Below are 18,417 nucleotides of genomic sequence, written 5' to 3' on the forward strand. Positions count from 1 at the left end.
AAACAGCTTACCTGTAAAATCCTTTTCTTTCGAAGGACATCACGGGACACAGAGCCACAGTAATTACTGATGGGTTATATAGGTATTACTGGTGATTGGACACTGGCACACCCTATCAGGAAGTTCAACCCCCTATATAATCCCTCCCCCTTGCAGGGATACCTCAGTTTTGTAGCCAAGCAATATAATGTATTAGAAGAGGGGCGGGACCTCTGTGTCCCGTGATGTCCTTCGAAAGAAAAGGATTTTACAGGTAAGCTGTTTTAAAAAATCCTATTTTCTTTCTCGAACATCACGGGACACAGAGCCACAGTAATTACTGATGGGATGTCCCAGAGCAATGCTACCTGAGGGGGGGGAACCACAACCAAGTAGGGTGCAATCAGACCTGAGGACCCTGTACCGCTGCCTGCAGCACACTACGCCCAAAGGCGATATCCTCATGCCTTCTCACATCCACCTGATAGAATCTGGTGAATGTATGAACTGAAAACCAGGTTGCGGCCTTGCAGATTTGAGCCATAGAGGCCCGGTGATGCACTGCCCAAGAAGCACCAATAGCCCTTGTGGAATGTGCCCTGATCTGAAACGGAGGAATCTTCTGTTTCAAACCGTAAGCTTGAATGATCAACTGTCGAATCCATTTAGAAATGGTAGCTTTTGACGCTGCCTGTCCTCTATTGGGACCCTCTGGCAGCACAAACAAAACATCCGTCTTGCGGATCTGAGTAGTTGCCCCTAGATAGGCCTTACTACATCCAACGAATGTAGAGATCTCTCTTCCGGAGAACAGGGATCTGGAAAAAAGGAAGGTAGAACAATGTCTTGGTTTAAATGAAAATCAGAAACCACCTTCTCTAAAAACTAGGATGAGGGCGTAGTACCACTCTATCCTTGTGTATAATCAAATAAGGCTCCTTACAGGAAAGAGCTGCTAATTCTGATACTTTTCTAGCAGAAGAGATGGCCACCAGAAAAATTAATTTCCTTGTCAACAAGACCAAAGGAATCTGACTTATTGGTTCAAAAGGCTGTTTCTGTAACACAGCCAGGACCAAATTCAAGTCCCAGGGGTTTAGGGGCGCTTTAACCGGAGGATTAAGACGCATCACCCCCTGCATAAAGTTTCGGACCAAAGAATGCGAAGCAAGTGGCCGCTGAAATAATACTGATAAAGCAGAAACCTGGCCCTTGATGGTACTCAAGGCCAGCTTCATCTCTAATCCCATCTTTAGAAAATCAAGGATTCTACCTATGACATATTTCCTGGGATGCCAACCTCTGGATTCACACCAGGTTATATAAGCCTTCCAGACTCTATGATAAATCATCCTGGAAGCTGGCTTCCTTGCATTAATCAAGGTAGATATGACAGGACCTGAGAGCCCACGACTCTTCAGAACGTGGGTCTCAATAGCCAAACCGTCAAATTTAGCGTTTGTAAGGCAGGATGGAACACTGGACCTTGAGATAACAGGTCTGGGCGTACCGGTAGGGTCCACGGGGAGCCCACCTTCATCCTTACTATTTCTGCATACCAAGTCCTTCTGGGCCAAGCGGGGGCCACCAGAAGTACCGACTTCCTTTCCTGCTTGATCCTGCGAAGGAGTCGTGGTAGTAGCAGAATAGGCGGGAATGCGTAAATCAGTGAGAACCGATGCCACGGAATCACCAACGCATCCGTCCCGCATGCAAGAGGATCTTTTGTCCTTGCCACAAATCTGTCTATCTTTTTGTTGAATCGGGATGCAAAGAGATCTACATCTGGAACCCCCCATCTTTGGCATATGGCCCAAAAGACGTCGGGATGCAGAGACCATTCCCCTGGAAGTAACTGCTGGCGACTTAGATAGTCCGCCTGCCAATTTTCTATTCCCGGGATGAAAACTGCCGATATGCATGGCACATGCATCTCTGCCCAGACTAAGATCTGGTTCACCTCTTTTTGAGCAGCTCGGCTCCGGGTGCCTCCCTGATGATTGACATAAGCCACTGCTGTGGCATTGTCGGACTGGATCCTGACCGGACAACCCTGTAGCCTGATAATCCAGGCTTTTAGAGCTAGATGTATCGCCCGGATCTCCAGAATGTTGATGGGTAAGGTCCTCTCTGTCTTGGACCATACCCCTTGGACCGCAGCCTGTTCCAGAACTGCTCCCCAACCTGACAGACTGGCATCTGTTGTTACCACCGTCCAGGTAACCGGTAGAAAGGATTTCCCCTTCTGCAGGTTTTCGGGTATGAGCCACCAATTGAGGCTCTGACGCACCGCATGCGACAGGTGCATCGGAAAGTCTAATGCCTGAACCTTCTTGTTCCAGGTCGACAGAATACTGTGTTGCAGCATTCTTGAGTGAAACTGAGCATAGGGAACTGCTTCCAATGAAGACACCATCTTCCCTAGTAGCCTCATACAAAGGCGGACTGAGGGACCCTTCTTGGTCCTTACTGTCAGAATCAGCTCTCTCAAAGCAGTGATCTTTGCCTGGGGTAGAAATATTTTCTCCTGGCTTGTATCTATAATCAGACCTAAATACTCCAGTCTTCTTACTGGTTTTAGGAAAGACTTTTCCAAGTTGAGGATCCAACCCAGGTGTTCTAGATACCCGACTGTGGTCCTCAAGTTTCCATTCAAAGAGGCTATCGACCGGTCTATCAAGAGCAGGTCGTCTAGGTATGCTATGACAGCTATACCCTGAGCCCTTAATCTGGCCAGAGGAGGAGCCAAGATCTTTGTGAACACTCGAGGTGCAGTGGCTATCCCGAAAGGCAGAGCCACAAACTGGAAATGGCGCCCTCCTACCTCGAAGCGCAGAAACTTCTGATGAGCAGGAAAAATGGGCACATGCAGATATGCATCTCTGATGTCTATTGATGCCAGAAATTCTCCTCCCTGCAGGGACGCTTACTCTTCTTCTTGACAGGTAAGAGTGCTTTTCCCACAAGAGATTCTCTTGATATAGTTATCCAAGTCCTCTCCAAACAACCTTGCACCACGAAATGGAAACCCAGCCAGTAGCTTCTTACATGGTGCTTCGGCTGACCAATTTTTCAACCATAGGATTCTACGTATATGCACCAACCCCAGTGAAAGACGGGAGGTTTGCACGATAGAATCTCTAATGGCGTCAACCACAAAGCATAAGGCCGCTGGAAGGTTAGCAAACCCCTGGGCCTGCTGTTCAGGTAATACTTTGATGACCTGCTTAACATGGTCTCTTAAGTATTGACAGACTCCAATCGCTGCTACTGCAGGTTGGGCCACTGATCCTGCTAAGGAGAAAACATCCTTCAATAGGGATTCCATCCTTTTATCTACAGGATCTCTGAGCATCTGAGCATTGTCTACAGGACAAGTCAGGCTATTATTTACGGAGGAAATGGCGGCATCAATAGCCGGTATTCCCCACATTTTAATAAACTTTTCTTCCATCGGATAAAGTGTTGAAAACTTTCTCGGCGGAAAAAAACGTTTGTCTGGGTGATCCCACTCAGAATAAATAAGCTTTTCAAGTAAAGTATGAACAGGAAAAGCATGTGCTGCTTGGAAAGGTTTCAGTGACCCCAAAGCAGAAGAGGATTCTTTAGCAGTTTCAGGTATGGGCAACTTAAATGTGGAGCGGACCAATCCAGTGAGGATCTGCACTAAGACTTTCTCCTCTTGGGAAGTCGCAGAGGGTCCCTCTCCACCTGAATCCTCCGAAGAGGAATCATCCATCCCATCCCGATCCTCTGAAAGGGATTCATCTCCTTTATCCCAGAGCTCCTCTGTCTGAGGGTCTTGGGGAACAGAGGAAAGCCTAGTGCGTTTTCTTCCACTGAGTGAAGACGTAATCACGGCCATTAATCTTTCCTCTAGACCATTAATGGTTGAGGAAAAAACCTCTTGTGTAATATATACAGGGGCTGAAGTGCCAGAAGCAGGTGTAGCCCCTGACCCCGATGGCTCTCCCTGGCTAGCTGTCCCTGGCCCATCTTTGGGGGGGGGGGGATGCTGCCGACAGGGGGCCCTCAGAACCTGAACGAGATCCCCTAGTGTCTCTGGTTCCTGGGGTGCTTGAACCTCTTCTACCCATAGTGCAAAGCAACAAGGTGTGAGGTATACAAATGAACACTGCCCGCTGAGCGATGTAGTCTGGCTAAAAGCCTTGCTACCCAATGCTCAGTCTGGTGTTACTTCAGTAAATGCTGCCTAGGAGAATGCCTGTGTCCCACCTTACATGCGACCATCAGCTCTGTGTCTCTCAGAAGGCTGAGTGCACCTGTACAGAGTGCCTTTAATAGCCTGCAGCTGGCCTGAGTGGGAGTCTAAGCACTCTGTGCTGACGTCCCGCCCCCTCCTCTACCGCCCCCCCCCCCCCTCGAGTTTTGAAAAAAACGAGCGCTTCCCGCGCTGCCGACTCTCCTGTCATGCTTCCGGAGAGAGGCTGGGGATGAGGGGGGGAGGGAGGGAGGCTGGTAACAAGATCTGCCTGAACGGCTATCTTGAGAGATGGTGGCCATTAGGCCGCAGAGCCCGGGTGGTATAACCACTTTCTAGACCCCTGTGGCCCCTCTCAAGCCTGGGGGGGAACATTCAAACATGAGAAATCCCCCTTTCCACCTTACCTGTTTGCAGCCTGCTTGAGACGCTGGGACATAATCAGCGATTACAACACCTGAGACAGAGTCAGCATGTGTAGGTTTGTGCTCTTGGCAGCCCCCAGTGGTCACAATAGGCATAGCATGCATTTACCTTAAAGGAGAAAACCCACTAGAACTCAAAAATTCTGTGGAATCTCCTCTTACCTTATCCAGCCGCAGGGTGCTGTTTACACAGACCCAATCTTCACCTCTCACGGTGGGCTCCGTTTGAAAAAACCGTCAGAGACTGGGGCCCCCATCAGTAGGGGGATCCAACAGTTCTGGGACCGTAAAGCACCTCGCCAGAAATTAGGAAGTTTAAAGCCATTTTCTGATCTGCGGGGTCCAGCTCTCTAAAAAGAGAAGCATTACAGGTAAAACCTCGTTTCTTCGGACACGAGGCCCGGGTACCATTCAATTCGGCCATGAAAAGACACTTTGAATGGATCCGGTTCGCCTGGCTTGCCCCAGTATAGGATCTTAGGATATTCCCTTTGGAGCTCAGCACAGGACATCTTTACACGTCCATCACCTAAGACACTGGCGTAAAAACTGAGGTATCCCTGCAAGGGGGAGGGATTATATAGGGGGTTGAACTTCCTGATAGGGTGTGCCAGTGTCCAATCACCAGTAATACCTATATAACCCATCAGTAATTACTGTGGCTCTGTGTCCCGTGATGTTCGAGAAAGAAAATTAGATTAGCAGACAGCTGGTCATCAATTCACAGCACAGCTCTGCAAGGCTCTGAAGAGGGGGTGTGTGCCTTTCCACCAATCAGCTGTCTCACAGTGTATGGCAAAACTCCCCTCCCCCTGTTGGAATAGGAAAAGAAAATTCTAATAGGACGTGCACTTTTTTAAACAGTATATAAAGCTGAAGACTGCAGATATACATGTAAAACTTATGTAGGGAGATTGGTTTCATCCCTGTGTATCATCTGCGGCTGTTGACTTCACTGGGTATATGTAAGGGTTTATATCCACTTTAAGACTAAGATATTACAGGGGGAATCTGATGTGAAGAAGAGGCCTGTGAATATTGTAAATATACGATGTGGCCCTTGTACTGAAATGTTGAGACCCCTAATATAGAGAGGGCATACATTGGTATGAATTTTTAGTATTAACTTTAAGGAGCTAAAATACAAAGTTAAAAAGGTACACGGGGTTGCAGCTGAACCCTGAAAATCACTACTTCTGGTGCTGACAAAAGTGGAGCTGCTTAATGGTGCATGTATACACCTTGGTGTGAACAAGACAATTTGTAGTCAAACATGAAAAACGCAAAGTGGCAAGCACGTATTTTTTAACATTGATGCATGTGGAGAGCTCACTGGAAATAAAACGGGCAAAACTTAGGATGAAAAAACAAACCAAAAAAAATAGAACAAAAAAGGCAATTTTTTTTTTTACCTTTGAAGGTCATCAAGAGTTCCCTCATCAGCTGAGTATGGGCTAAGCCGGAGAACATTTTGCTTCAAGTTCAGATGGGTAAGATCTTGGCTGTAAAACAGGTTTTCAGGAAGGTGCTCCAAATTGCAACAGGACAGGTCCACAGAACTGATCCTTTGGGAAACAATCTAGAAGGGGGGGGGGGGGGGGGTGACACATGAAACTATCCTTAGCAACAAGCACACAAGACAATATTATAGTATATAATTAAAGATGCAAATATTTGCAACTAGATATATATTTTATTTAATACATTTGTAATTGAAACATTATTGTCTTCAACAAAAAATGGTTTTAAATCTGCTTGGCTCTGAAACAGGCAAACATGGTAAAATAGTTTAGAATTCTCATACTCTAGTTTACATGATAGGTTAAGTGAATCTGTACTTTGCCCATTAGCCCCATGTACACTATAACATATACATGTTTTTGTTCCTTTACAGTCAAATTGAACTCTTGGGTTGGGGGGAGGGAAGTTGGCATCCCTGCCAGATATTTTTTTTATGTGGCCTGTACCTCTTTTTTTGGGGGGGGGCAGAAGAGACACAGGAAAGTTACAGAAGTTTTAGCTTTTCCAGTCTACACACTAAATATTTTTAAAAACAAACCAGAACCAGGTCCAGTTGAATTACTCAGTCTTCTGGATATATATGTTTACCCAATAGATCTGAGCTTCTATGGGGAGCTGTCAAGCTGTCTATGGTTTGTTCCACCCATTTTTTTTTTTTTTTTTTTTTTTTTTAGGGGCTTTGCACTCCAGTGTATATTAAACAGGACTTTGTAATAAAATTTGTTGATTTTATAATGTGTTTTATGTGTTTGTAAGTTTATTCCGATGGAAGGCTTTAGCACCAATTAAAATCCCATTTTTTCTTCTTTGGTTTGTTTTTCCAATAGGATTTTTTTTTCTCTGAGTCAACTGATGGACATAACTTTATTGTAATAAGCAACCATGGTTATATTGCTACTTAGAGGAGAAAGGAACACTAGACAACACAAACTTAGGGCCAGCCCCTAGAGAATATAACCCTTCCCACCTGCTCAGATGTAGCAAGCAGTCCAAAGAGAAGCATATGAGGATCAATATTCTCTCAATGGACTACAAGAAAAATTTGACGGGGGTGGGGGGAAATTACAAAAATCTTTCTCTATCGTTCTTGGAGGAATCCAGCTTTATGGTAAAAAGCTATCAGGGGACGTCCAAGAGCAATCTAAACAGAGGGGTGGGCACACCAAAACAAGACTAACCCCAGAACAGAGGGAAAACAAGGGTATAAAAACAGCCACTTGTAGAACTTTTTTGCTGAAACAAACATCCACAAATACAGTAATATTGATCTTCTAAATCTTGAAGAATATGTGAGAAAGTAGATCAAGCTACAGACTGACACATCTGAGACAGAAGCGCAATGACAAAAAAAACTTTAATGAGAGGAAAGCACCTTATTTCTCAACTCATAGGCATGTACAACAACCTGTTGAATCCACTTAGAAATGGTGGACGTGGAAGCAGGAGAACCTCTACTAGAACCTTCTGAAATTAAAAAAAAAAATCAATTTAAAAAATCCAGGGAATAAGTCTGCCTAAAATAAGTGGCCGAAAAGTAGATCCCGACGCCCCTCACCACATCCATGCAATGGAGAGAAATCTGCTTGCAGTTAACTCTTGTTTGACACAAGAGTTATCAATATCCTCATTAAGGTAAAAAAACAACATGCTTACCTTTCAAGCTGAAGCGAAGGCCACTAGAGCGACTACAAACCAGGAAATGTCTCAAACACAACAATGCTAGATTTAAATCCCATGGACGGAGTGGGGGACAAACAAGGGGAGCAACATGTGAAGTACGAACGAAGTAGGCGTCAGAATTATTGGCCAGAGGACACTGAAAAGAATAGATAGGGTGGATAACTAGCCCTTGATGGTGATCAGAGCCAAACCTTGTTCTTTGCAAAACTGAAAAAAGGGAAGAACGCAGCCTATAAAAAAAAAAAAAAAAAAAAAAAAAAAAAAGGATACATAGGGAAATCCTCAGAAACGCATACCAGTGAAAACCAGTGAAAATAGGTTTTCAACATCTTACCAAATCCTGCAGGAAGTAGATTTAGGTGTCTAACATAGTTGGAATAACAAACAAATGCCTGCGTCTCCCAGAACCTGAATTTAAACAGTCATGCTCTCAAAGCCAAAGTTCGAGAAGCAGGGTGGAAGGTCAGTCCTTGAGATAACAGATCTGGCCATTCTGATAGGGGCTGGCTAAAAGCTGAACAGAGGCTTGGAGAGTGAAGCCAATATGGAGGTATAAAAATTACTGGAATGCCATCCCTTAAATTTTTTTAAAGTAGATGAGGTAAAAAGGTTTCAGTAGAGGGAAGGCATAAATCTGGGCATACCGATTCAACATCTGCCATTGGGTCCTGCATCCTTGAGATAAATCTGTCTAGCTTCTGGTTGAATCAAGACGCTACCAGATGAGCATACAGCATCCCCCAACAGACTATGTTCCAGAATACCTCCTAATGTCCAACTAAACCTGAACCAGATGGCCAATCAGAAAGAGGGTCTATTGAAGCAATGGACAGACTCACAGTTTCTAGAAACCAACAACCCTAAAACAGCCATAGTTCATAACTCTGCCCCAGCCCTGCAATCTGGCGCCTATCGTGACAAGCTTCCATTGCAAAATGATTAAAAAAATTCTGACAATGCCAGGGACAGAAGCCACAAAAGAAAGAACCATTTGTCCCACAGGAAAGCCCGAAGAGATTAAAAAGGTGTCAAACTTGACTCTGCAGTTTCATCAATTTCCCCAAAGGGAAGACCTTGGCTTGAAAAAGGTATCTAGAAGGCCCCGTACTTCAAGACAGATGATGGAATCAGATAACTTCAACATTTTTAATGCAGCATACATCTGAAGTCCTCCAAAATCAGTATCCTGACTGACACATTGCAGCTCAAAGCCAGAGAATTTTGCTTCCACAGTAGCGGATGCTCCAAATTATTAAATGCCCCTGAGACAAAGATTACCTCAAACTGGTGTGAGGTTCTTTCTGAATACTCTCAGGGACAAGGCGAAGCCGCATGGAAGGGCTACAAGCCGTTTGTGGTAGATGCCAACTTTCATATTCCTGATGTGCCTGTTGTACTATGTACTCATATTAATAATTTTTAAAAAAATCCTGTTCTCTCTGCATTGCTTCCTTTGTGTGAAATATCTAGTGATCCTGTCAGTCCCCTGCTTTCCTATTTCAAACTGACCACACTAGGCATGAGAGGACATCCATCCCAGTGTGGTTTTCTGTCTGTTTTGAGAGAACAGCCTGCCTGTCCTCTAATGATCAGACTTCTGATGACACTCCCCTCTGCCCTTCACCCAGGCACCAGAATAGCCATCCACTAGGCAGATCAGTGTACTGATGTTTCTCCACCTCCCACTAACCCACTTGCATTTCTATTTTAAACCAAATTGGTTGTTTTACTAGATAATGATTCACATATACGCTAAAGCCCAAGTGAACTCTCACTATTATACTAGTGTAATGGAATCAGGCTGCATACACAGTAATACATATGCGTTTTTTTTTTTTTTTATAATTATGTGTTGCAGAAAAGTTTAAAACACCCTATGCTGATGGCACATTGGACAACTGCTCGCACACATAAGCAGCAGGCTTAAAAACAGAGCTGTCTCTCCCTGAACAGTGTTAAAGAAAATCTATGGTCAAAGCATACACTTTCATTTGATAAAATTAGCATTACAAACAATAGTTACATGTGACAATCCAATATAGGCTTTAAGCTGAACTCCAACTTTTCTTTGAACTCAGCATAGATCAAACCTCTGTACCATGTTGCTCTGTTGTCTGCAGATCCCCTGATATTCTGGGTTTAGTTGTGGCTTTGTACCATGCGACTCTGTATATCATGCCGATACTCTGTCTCTACCTTTGTAGTCTCAGACACTGCAAATGTTTCTTCCTTCACAGCTCTGATGGGTGGGATTGAAAACATCTTATTTAGCATTCAATCCCACCCAGTCACACCTACAGGAAGAGTCCAAACCCGCCTCACAGATCACAGCATTATTCAAGGAGGAAACACCTTCATACACAGCCTGTTCTGAAAGCTAGCTGTGTTTCTGCTGAGCAGAATTGAACAGATCACATTTAGAATTCAGCCCTGCCCAGTTAAATATGACGACCAGTGTAAACAGGGAAAGTCCCACCCCTCAAATCCTGCCCTCCCAGAGCCCTGCTCTCTGTAAAGTGATTCATTTACATAGGCAGGAAAGACCTTCATGATAACATCCTATAGCCCTTCCTCTGTAGTCTTGCAGTAAGCCATTCTTTGACATGCTGCAAGACAGGAACACAGCAGGAGGTATGACATTTACACCTTCCACCCCCACATGAAGGCACAAAAAAACCCACAGTAACCCTATTACCCACCCACATCAACTCCCAGAACTGGTACAAGTGACTCCCATAGCCTGCCTTGAAACTACAGAGGCGCAAAGGATCATGGGAGATGTAGTATCAGCGCTGGCAAAGGACGGAAACAGGACATCAGAGAACTTTCAAATTCAGCCAGGAGTGACAGACACAGAAACCTGCTATGTACAGCTAAAGGAGGGAAGTTACACATACACTGACAGTGAGGTTGTGATTCATTTACACGCACAATACATCTGTTTTGAGGAGGAAAAGCTGGAGGAGTTCTTTTTTAAAGTGATACTAAAGTCTCGTTTTAATAATAAAAAAAAAAAAAAAAAAATACACGTCAAACTTACCTGCCCTCTCAGGTCCCACATCGGCACTCCTGGCCCCTCCCTCCTGCCAAGTGCCCCCACAGCAAGCAGCTTGTTGAGGGGGGGGTGCTGCACACAGGTTTTTTTACCTTCATGCATTGAGCCTTTGCAACCACTTTAAAGTCTAACTCCACTTTTGTTGAGTTCCTACCTTTTGTTATTCTGAAGAAATAGCCGTTTGTTTCTCGGTGTCCACCTGGAACGTGAACCTAATGGGATTTTATAAATCAATCAGTTGCTGCAGAGCACTAAGGAGGAAAATGGCAGGATCTTCCCCTTATGTGTATCTCACCAAAAGTTACATTTTTGTTGCAGGGGATGCCCAAAAGACATAGTGCAGACTTCTGGGAAAATCAGTAAGCCAATCACACAAGCAGAACATGACATGACAAATCCAGGTTCCTATATTGCATTTTACAGAAAATTACAATGCTTCAGATTGAAACGGAAAGGTCATGGCTCCCTTGGATATCTTATAAACAGCTCCCATTTTCCAACCTGACTATCTTTAGAATTCTTCTACATGGCCCTTGAACATTCCTAAATCATATTTCACATAGTATGGGCTCTCCCTGCAGGGTGCATTTAGCCCCCTCCATTTCCCCCCTTTTCTTCTGAAGCCCTCATCCCTTCATATTCAAGTTTAATTTTTGCCATTTACCGCCTCAATTATACAAGCTTTTCATTTTGCTTTTTGGCCTCAAAGCTCAACTTGCTTGCGTCTTTTAAATTGCAACATTTTAATTCTCCTAAAGCAAACTATACCAGGTGCCAAAAAAAAAAAAAAAAAAAAATATAAAGGAAATGTAATTTTTAAGAATATTCAATTACAATATTGACTTGCGTAGCAATTATATAAATTTTTGATTTTCCCACAAAAGTGGAATTACCTTTTCATTGAAAAAGGCTTTTCATGCTGCAAGTGCTGCCTGTCTGCTGGTCATCTCTTTTCACAACTTCCTGGATACCTTTTATGCTTTGCGGCTTCTTCTTTGCTGTTAACTTTTGATTTCTAAAGGACTACATGTGTCATGGTACCTTGCCATTCTGAAGGAATATATGGTCCATGGAAGCTTACCATTGGCTCCTGCTGCTGTCATTCAAATCCTATGAGAATGGAAGGGGCAGTGGGGCCAAGCCAAAATGTGCATGTCTATGGAAGCACAAATGTGCCCTTATAGCACACAGCTTGCTATGGGGGCACACAGAAGCAAGAGGAGCTGATCACACCAATTTTACTAGCAGACAAATATGTCTAACAGTCTCCACAGGGCTGGACAACTTATCAGGAAAGTAAAAGGAGAGATAGATATAGATATATCTCCTGTCTTAATTGGCCCTAGTATGTGTATGTAAGTGAGGGACCTTAGATTGTAAGCTCCTTGAGACGCTGCGTAAATTGACTGTGCTATACAAGTACCTGAAATAATAAAATAAAAAAAATTACACACACATACATACATACATATATATATATATATATATATATATATATATATATATATATATATATATATATATATATATATATATATATATATATATATACACACACATACACACACATATATACATACATACATACACACATACACACATATATACACACACACATTATTTTATTTATTAGGAACTTGCAAAAAGCATGTTAAAAGCACAATTGTTTAAAGTCAAACCATTCAATATGAGAAAAGCATAATAAAATGATACAGTAAAAGCAAACATTCAAGTGAATCCCTACCCTAAAGCATTTTACTAATCAGATCTACCTACTAGTGGCATACACACTTGGGTAAAAACGGATCATAACCTATAAGCATGAAATTGGAGGGAACTCAAATCATAGGAAGAACAGACGAACTCACGCAGATAGTATACCTGGTGGGAACAGGATTCAGAACTCGGCACAGCAAGGTCATAGTAAACCACCATGGCACTTAGCAAGTTATTTATCTTATATTTGACAGCAATCACATTAAATGACAAAAAGTCACATCATAACAAAAACACTGATAGCTTAGGATGCTGTCAGTGGGAAATGACTCAAACAGGCCAGTGTAAGTAGCTGAACATGATAGAGAAATGTTATATGAAACAAAAAAGTCCAAAGATCACATACATGACCTTGTCAACATTAAAAGTGGACTTTGGCCAGAAACATATTGACTCAGGGATTATTTTTCTCCCATAAATAAACAATTAGTAATAGAGTGAAAGGTAAACCGAATTGCTCTGTCCTGAACTCTTAGCTGCAGTGCCACGTGACAACCATCGCACACAGCCCTTTCTGGGAGAAGGGCCACAGAAAAATACAAAACAATGCTAACACTGTTAAGAAGCAACTCTTACAAAACAAGGTTCCTTCCCAAAACAAACTCTGAAGCTCTGATCTTCAAAATGCGTTCATCCTTGAAGGACTCCTTGCAGGCTTTTTGGAGACAAAAGTAATAGACTGCAGAAATACAAACTAAGGACAATCAAAACACAAGGAAACCTGTCAATAAAGACCAAGCAAATAACACAACAGTTTAGCACTGCTACTAACAAAGGCCCTTTAACAGAATTACTGGAAGGACTTTAAAAATGTTTATCACTTCCAGGCTTAGAACACTTATGCTGGACTGATTTTTAACCCATCTGTTGCTAGGGATTTTCTTCATGTTGCTGAAAAGCATGATAGGAGCCCATGACAGTATATGGTTTAAAAAACCTATTTAGAAATGAAGATAGCATATTTCTATAATACTACAAAGCCACAAATATACACATATACGCAGCAGTTTGCAAGTGGTTTACTCGGGTTATGGCTGAAGCTATCAGTCATAACCCTGCTACCAATTTTTTCTGGCGATTGTTTTTTTTCATGAAAGTGGTCCACGTGGCTAATTAGCTGCTGGATCACTTTCAGAAGCAGCAGGGGGTTATTATATTATATATAAATCAGAATTTAAATCGCTGCATCGCGATTCGGGTATCCAAAGCATGCGACCTGAAAAATCAATGTCAGGTGACGTCATCCCGACTTGTCCCGCCCCTCCCGGTAGAGCGCTCCGAGCGTGTCTGTCAAACCGTTTTGTAATAAATGCAGTTATAATCCATTAATTGGCCACTGCTGTATGTGCTTTTTAAAATATATGCAGCTTCATACCTCATTTCGGTCTGGCCCGCCTCTCTCCTCTCACGTCTGACGTCAGCCCAGCCCGCCTCTCTTCTGATCTGATAGCTACAGTCAGTGGGCAGGGCTGAGAACTCCCACGGACGTCAGGAGAGACGAGAGAGGACAGAGGAGAGAGGAGGGCCAGACAGGGCAGTCAGATGAGCGGCATATTACTACTACTACTACTATTACTCTACTTACACTGGCTCCTACACGTGCTCTGTGCTGACATTTCCCCAGCTCCCCAAAGTGGAAGTCCCACTAAAAAGGAGCACACACACTCTCTCCTCCCCCCCCCCCCAAAAAAAATTTACATGCCAAATGTGGCATGTCAGGGGGCGAGGAGTGCTTAAAGTGGAAGTTCCACTTTTGGGTGGAACTCCACTTTGAGTGGAACTCCACTTTGAGTGAGGTTATTTTTAATTCAAAGCAGAGTTCCAGTAATTTTTTTGTTTATTAAAAGTCAGCAGCTACAGAAAAAAGTGCATCTTCTGACTTTTAATAAAAAGACACTCACCTGTCCAACAATCCAGGGACATGGCCACCTGAACCCTTCATTCTCTCCCCTGCCTGTCCACGGCGCTGGCAATACTACTGTGGGCATCTGGCTGTGACAGCTTGCAGCTTCACAGCCGGGTGCACATGTCTCACTGCGCTGTCCTGCATAGCCAGGCAATCTTCTTGGACTTGTGATGTGTCCCAGAAGATTGTAGAGAGGAAGGGCCGCCTAGGTGGCCAAGCGGAAGTGGGAGCGCGTCAGTAATCGTGATGCATCAAGGAATCGAATTGACCAGATAATCGTAATCGAATCATGAGACCAATGAAGATGCGCATCCCTAATAAATTTTAAAAAATCTCTCTCTATACACACATTATATATATATATATATATATATATATATATATATATATATATATATATATATATATATATATATATATACACACACACACACATACACACACACATATATACACACATATATACACACGCACACATACACATATATACATAGAGCGTACATAACAAACTTTCACTCATGGTTAGTGTTTGGCTGAAGCCATTTATCATCAACTGTGTTTACTCTTTAAATCATAATCATAAACTACCCAAATGACCCTGATCAAAAGTTTACATACCCCAGTTCCTAATACCGTGTATTGCCCCCTTAAACATCAAAGACAGCTTGAAGTCTTTTGTGGATGAGGCTCTTTATCTTCTCAGATAGTAAAGCTGCCTCCAGTTCCTGTAAATTCTTGGGCTATCTTGCATGAACTTCACGTTTGAGATCTTCCCAGAGTGGCTCAATGATATTGAGGTCAGGAGACTGAGATGGCCACTCCAGAACCTTCACTTTATGCTGCTGGAGCCAATGACAGGTTGACTTGGCCTTGTGGTGTGGATCATTGTCGTTCATGTTGAAATGTCCAAGTACGTCCCAAAGCGCTGATGAATGCAAATGTTCCTCCAATATTTTTTGAGAACATACTGCATTCACCTTGCCATGAATTTTGACCAAATTTCCTGTGCCTTTGTAGCTCACACATCCCCAAAACATCAGCAATCGTGTTTCACAGTAGGAATGGTGTACCTTTCATCATAGGCCTTGTTGACGCCTCTCCAAATGAAGCGTATATGGTTGTGGCCAAAAAGCTGGCACTTTAGTTGATCTACCTGATTGGGGTTTGGTTTCAACAGAACTCCTCATTTCCACTTCTTGATTAGAGCTTGAACACTGCTAATTGGCATTCTCAATTTCTTGGATACCTTTACATCCCTTTCCTGTTTTATACAGTTTACTTTTCCCACAGATCCTTTGGCAATTCTTTTGTTTTACCCAGGACTCAATCCAGAAACGTCAGTGTAGCACTGGATGAAGAATGCAAGGGTCTGTCAGGAGTCCAGAAACTCATTGACCTTTTATACACACGCTAATTACAAGCAAACAGATCACAGGTGAGGATTGTTACCTTTAACAACCATTTAAACCCCTGTGTGTCAACTTGTGTGTATGTTATAAGGCCAGAATCACCAGGATATGTAAACTTTTGATCAGGGTCATTTGGGTAGTTTCTGTTGTCATTAGGATTTAAAAAGAGTAAACAGTTGATTTGATAATAAATGGCTTCAGCTAAACACTAACCATGAGTGAAAAAAGTTTGTTTTATCATTCATATTCTCTGAAAAAAATCGCCAAGAAATCATAAATTCTGCCAGGGTATGTAAACTTATGAGCACAACTGTATGCCGAAGCATAGGGGCTGGGCATATATTTTTCACTTTTCTTGGCAGAGATTTCTTCATCCGCATCGACTGATGTGAATGGAGGAATCCCATGGGCTGAATGAAAAAAAAACATTGCATGTATGCCCATCATTAGAAGTGGGTGGATGCAGGGCGGTATATTCTAATAGTGGGCATACCACACTTTCTGACAGAAAGATCTTCATCCACATTGATAGATGTGAATGGAGGAATCTGTTAGGTTCTCCTTTTTCGTTCAGCCCACAGGCTGCATGAAAAAAAAAAAAAAAAAACAAACACAAAAAACCACAAAAAACAAAAACAAACGAACAATACAATATATGCTCAACAAGGACCGGCAACGTACTGGTACGTCGCTGAACTGAGTGCTTATACTAGGATGATGTCTGCAGAATTAGGCATCATCTTGGTATCATTTTTTTCAGCTGGCGATTGGCTTTCATGTAAAAGAAATCCTAAGGGCCAATTAGCCTCTATGCTGCTTTTTACAAGCAGTGGGAGGGGACGCCGCCCCCTCCCGCCATCTTCCATGGTTTTCTCTGGCTCTCCTGTCCGACAGGGTAATCCGAGAATGCAGCCCAGCTGTGGCTCCACAGGCGGAAGCGAGCCGTGCTGCGAATGGCAGGGCAATCTTCTGGGACCTGTGACATGTCCCAGAATATTGCAGGGAGGTGGGAGAGGTGAACTTCTGTTCGGCGCCAGGAGAGGAAGAGGGAGCTGGGAACCTGTGAAAACTAGATGCCCCCCCCCTCCAAAAAAATGCAGGGGGTCACAAATACTTAAAGTGGAAGTTCCATTTTTGGGTGGAACTCCACTTTAAGAGCAGAGAAGTGATCTAGAGAGTCTAATAGATTCAAAATTAAAAAAAAAAAAAAGTACCTGTCAATTTCCTGTGACAAAAGTGATTAAAAAAAAAAAAAAAAAATATGAAAAGGACAGTGTAAAAAAATAGAAAAATAAAGGATTTAAAAAAAAAAAAAAATTACAGCACCCCTGTCCCCCCTCGCATGCAAAGGCGAGTGCAAGCATAATATGTCTCATGTCCTATATAAACATCAATTGCACCATGCATGTGAGGTATTACCGCGAACATCAGATTGATGGCAGCAATTCTAGCAGTAGACCTCCTCTGTAAATCTAAAGTGGTAACCTGTAAAAGCTTTTAAAAATGTATATAGTTTGTCGCCACTGCACAAGCAAGTGCAATTTTAAAGCATGTCAGGTTTGGTACCTATGTACTCGGCATAAGATCATCTTTTACCAAACAACTGGGCAATATATTGTGTTTTTGTGCATTAAAATTCAAAAGTTTTTTTTTTTCCAAAAAAATTGCGTTTGGAAAATTGCTGCGAAAATACTGTGTGACAAAAAATTGCAACGCCCACCATTTTATTTTGTAGGGCCTCTGCTTTATAATAAAGTCTCTGTCTCTCTGGGGTTCAAAGTAATTTTCTAGCCAAAATGTTTTATTTAGCATGTAAACAAAACAAAAAAAAAGTCAGAAAAGGCTTGGTCTTCAAGTGGTTAGAAGATTGGATGATGTGTGGCATAAGCTTCTAATATATATAAATAAAATTTCAGTCTTAGTTTATAGAGCAAAAAATACCACCAAAACAAAGCTATATTTGGGAAAAAAAAAGGACACCAATTTTGTTTGGGAACAGTGTTGCATAACCACGCAATTACCAGTTAAAGTAGCACAGTGCCAAATTGCAGAAAATGCTCTGGTCAGCAAGGGAGTGAAACCTTTCTGGGGCTAAAGTGGTTAAATCCCTTCCTTCTCCTGCCTTGGACTATGTGTCCCATGTGGCATTGCTCCTTATACATTCACAAGTCCTCAGGCACTTGCTGACACATATGGACAGTATACTGAGCTGGATGTGTGTTGCTCTGTATTTCCAAAATAGCCTTCAAAAAGGAAAGGACACCACACAATCTCAGGAGCAATGCAATTCATTCTTCCAGCAAAGTTCTTCTAATAATGGAAGACCAGCGCTAGGCTTTATGGGCGACTCAAAAGGTCTCAACTGCCTCAGTACAAGTTTCGGCAATTCCAAAAAACTAAAAATAAAAGGTGTCCAATAAAAAAAAAAATAAAGGAATTTCAAG

General features: G+C 42.6%; 1 protein-coding gene across 1 annotated transcript in view; it reads right to left on the reverse strand.

Annotated features, from left to right (window-relative positions):
* Positions 1–18,417, reverse strand: part of PHLPP1 (PH domain and leucine rich repeat protein phosphatase 1) — a 272,841-nt gene that overhangs the window by 102,767 nt on the left and 151,657 nt on the right. Inside the window, 1 exon segment of the mRNA XM_073630923.1 lies at positions 6,039–6,205. Within this exon segment, the coding sequence (XP_073487024.1) occupies positions 6,039–6,205 (167 nt within the window).

The sequence above is a fragment of the Aquarana catesbeiana genome, linkage group LG05, assembly GCF_042186555.1.
Source record: "Aquarana catesbeiana isolate 2022-GZ linkage group LG05, ASM4218655v1, whole genome shotgun sequence".
NCBI classification, from domain to species: domain Eukaryota; kingdom Metazoa; phylum Chordata; class Amphibia; order Anura; family Ranidae; genus Aquarana; species Aquarana catesbeiana.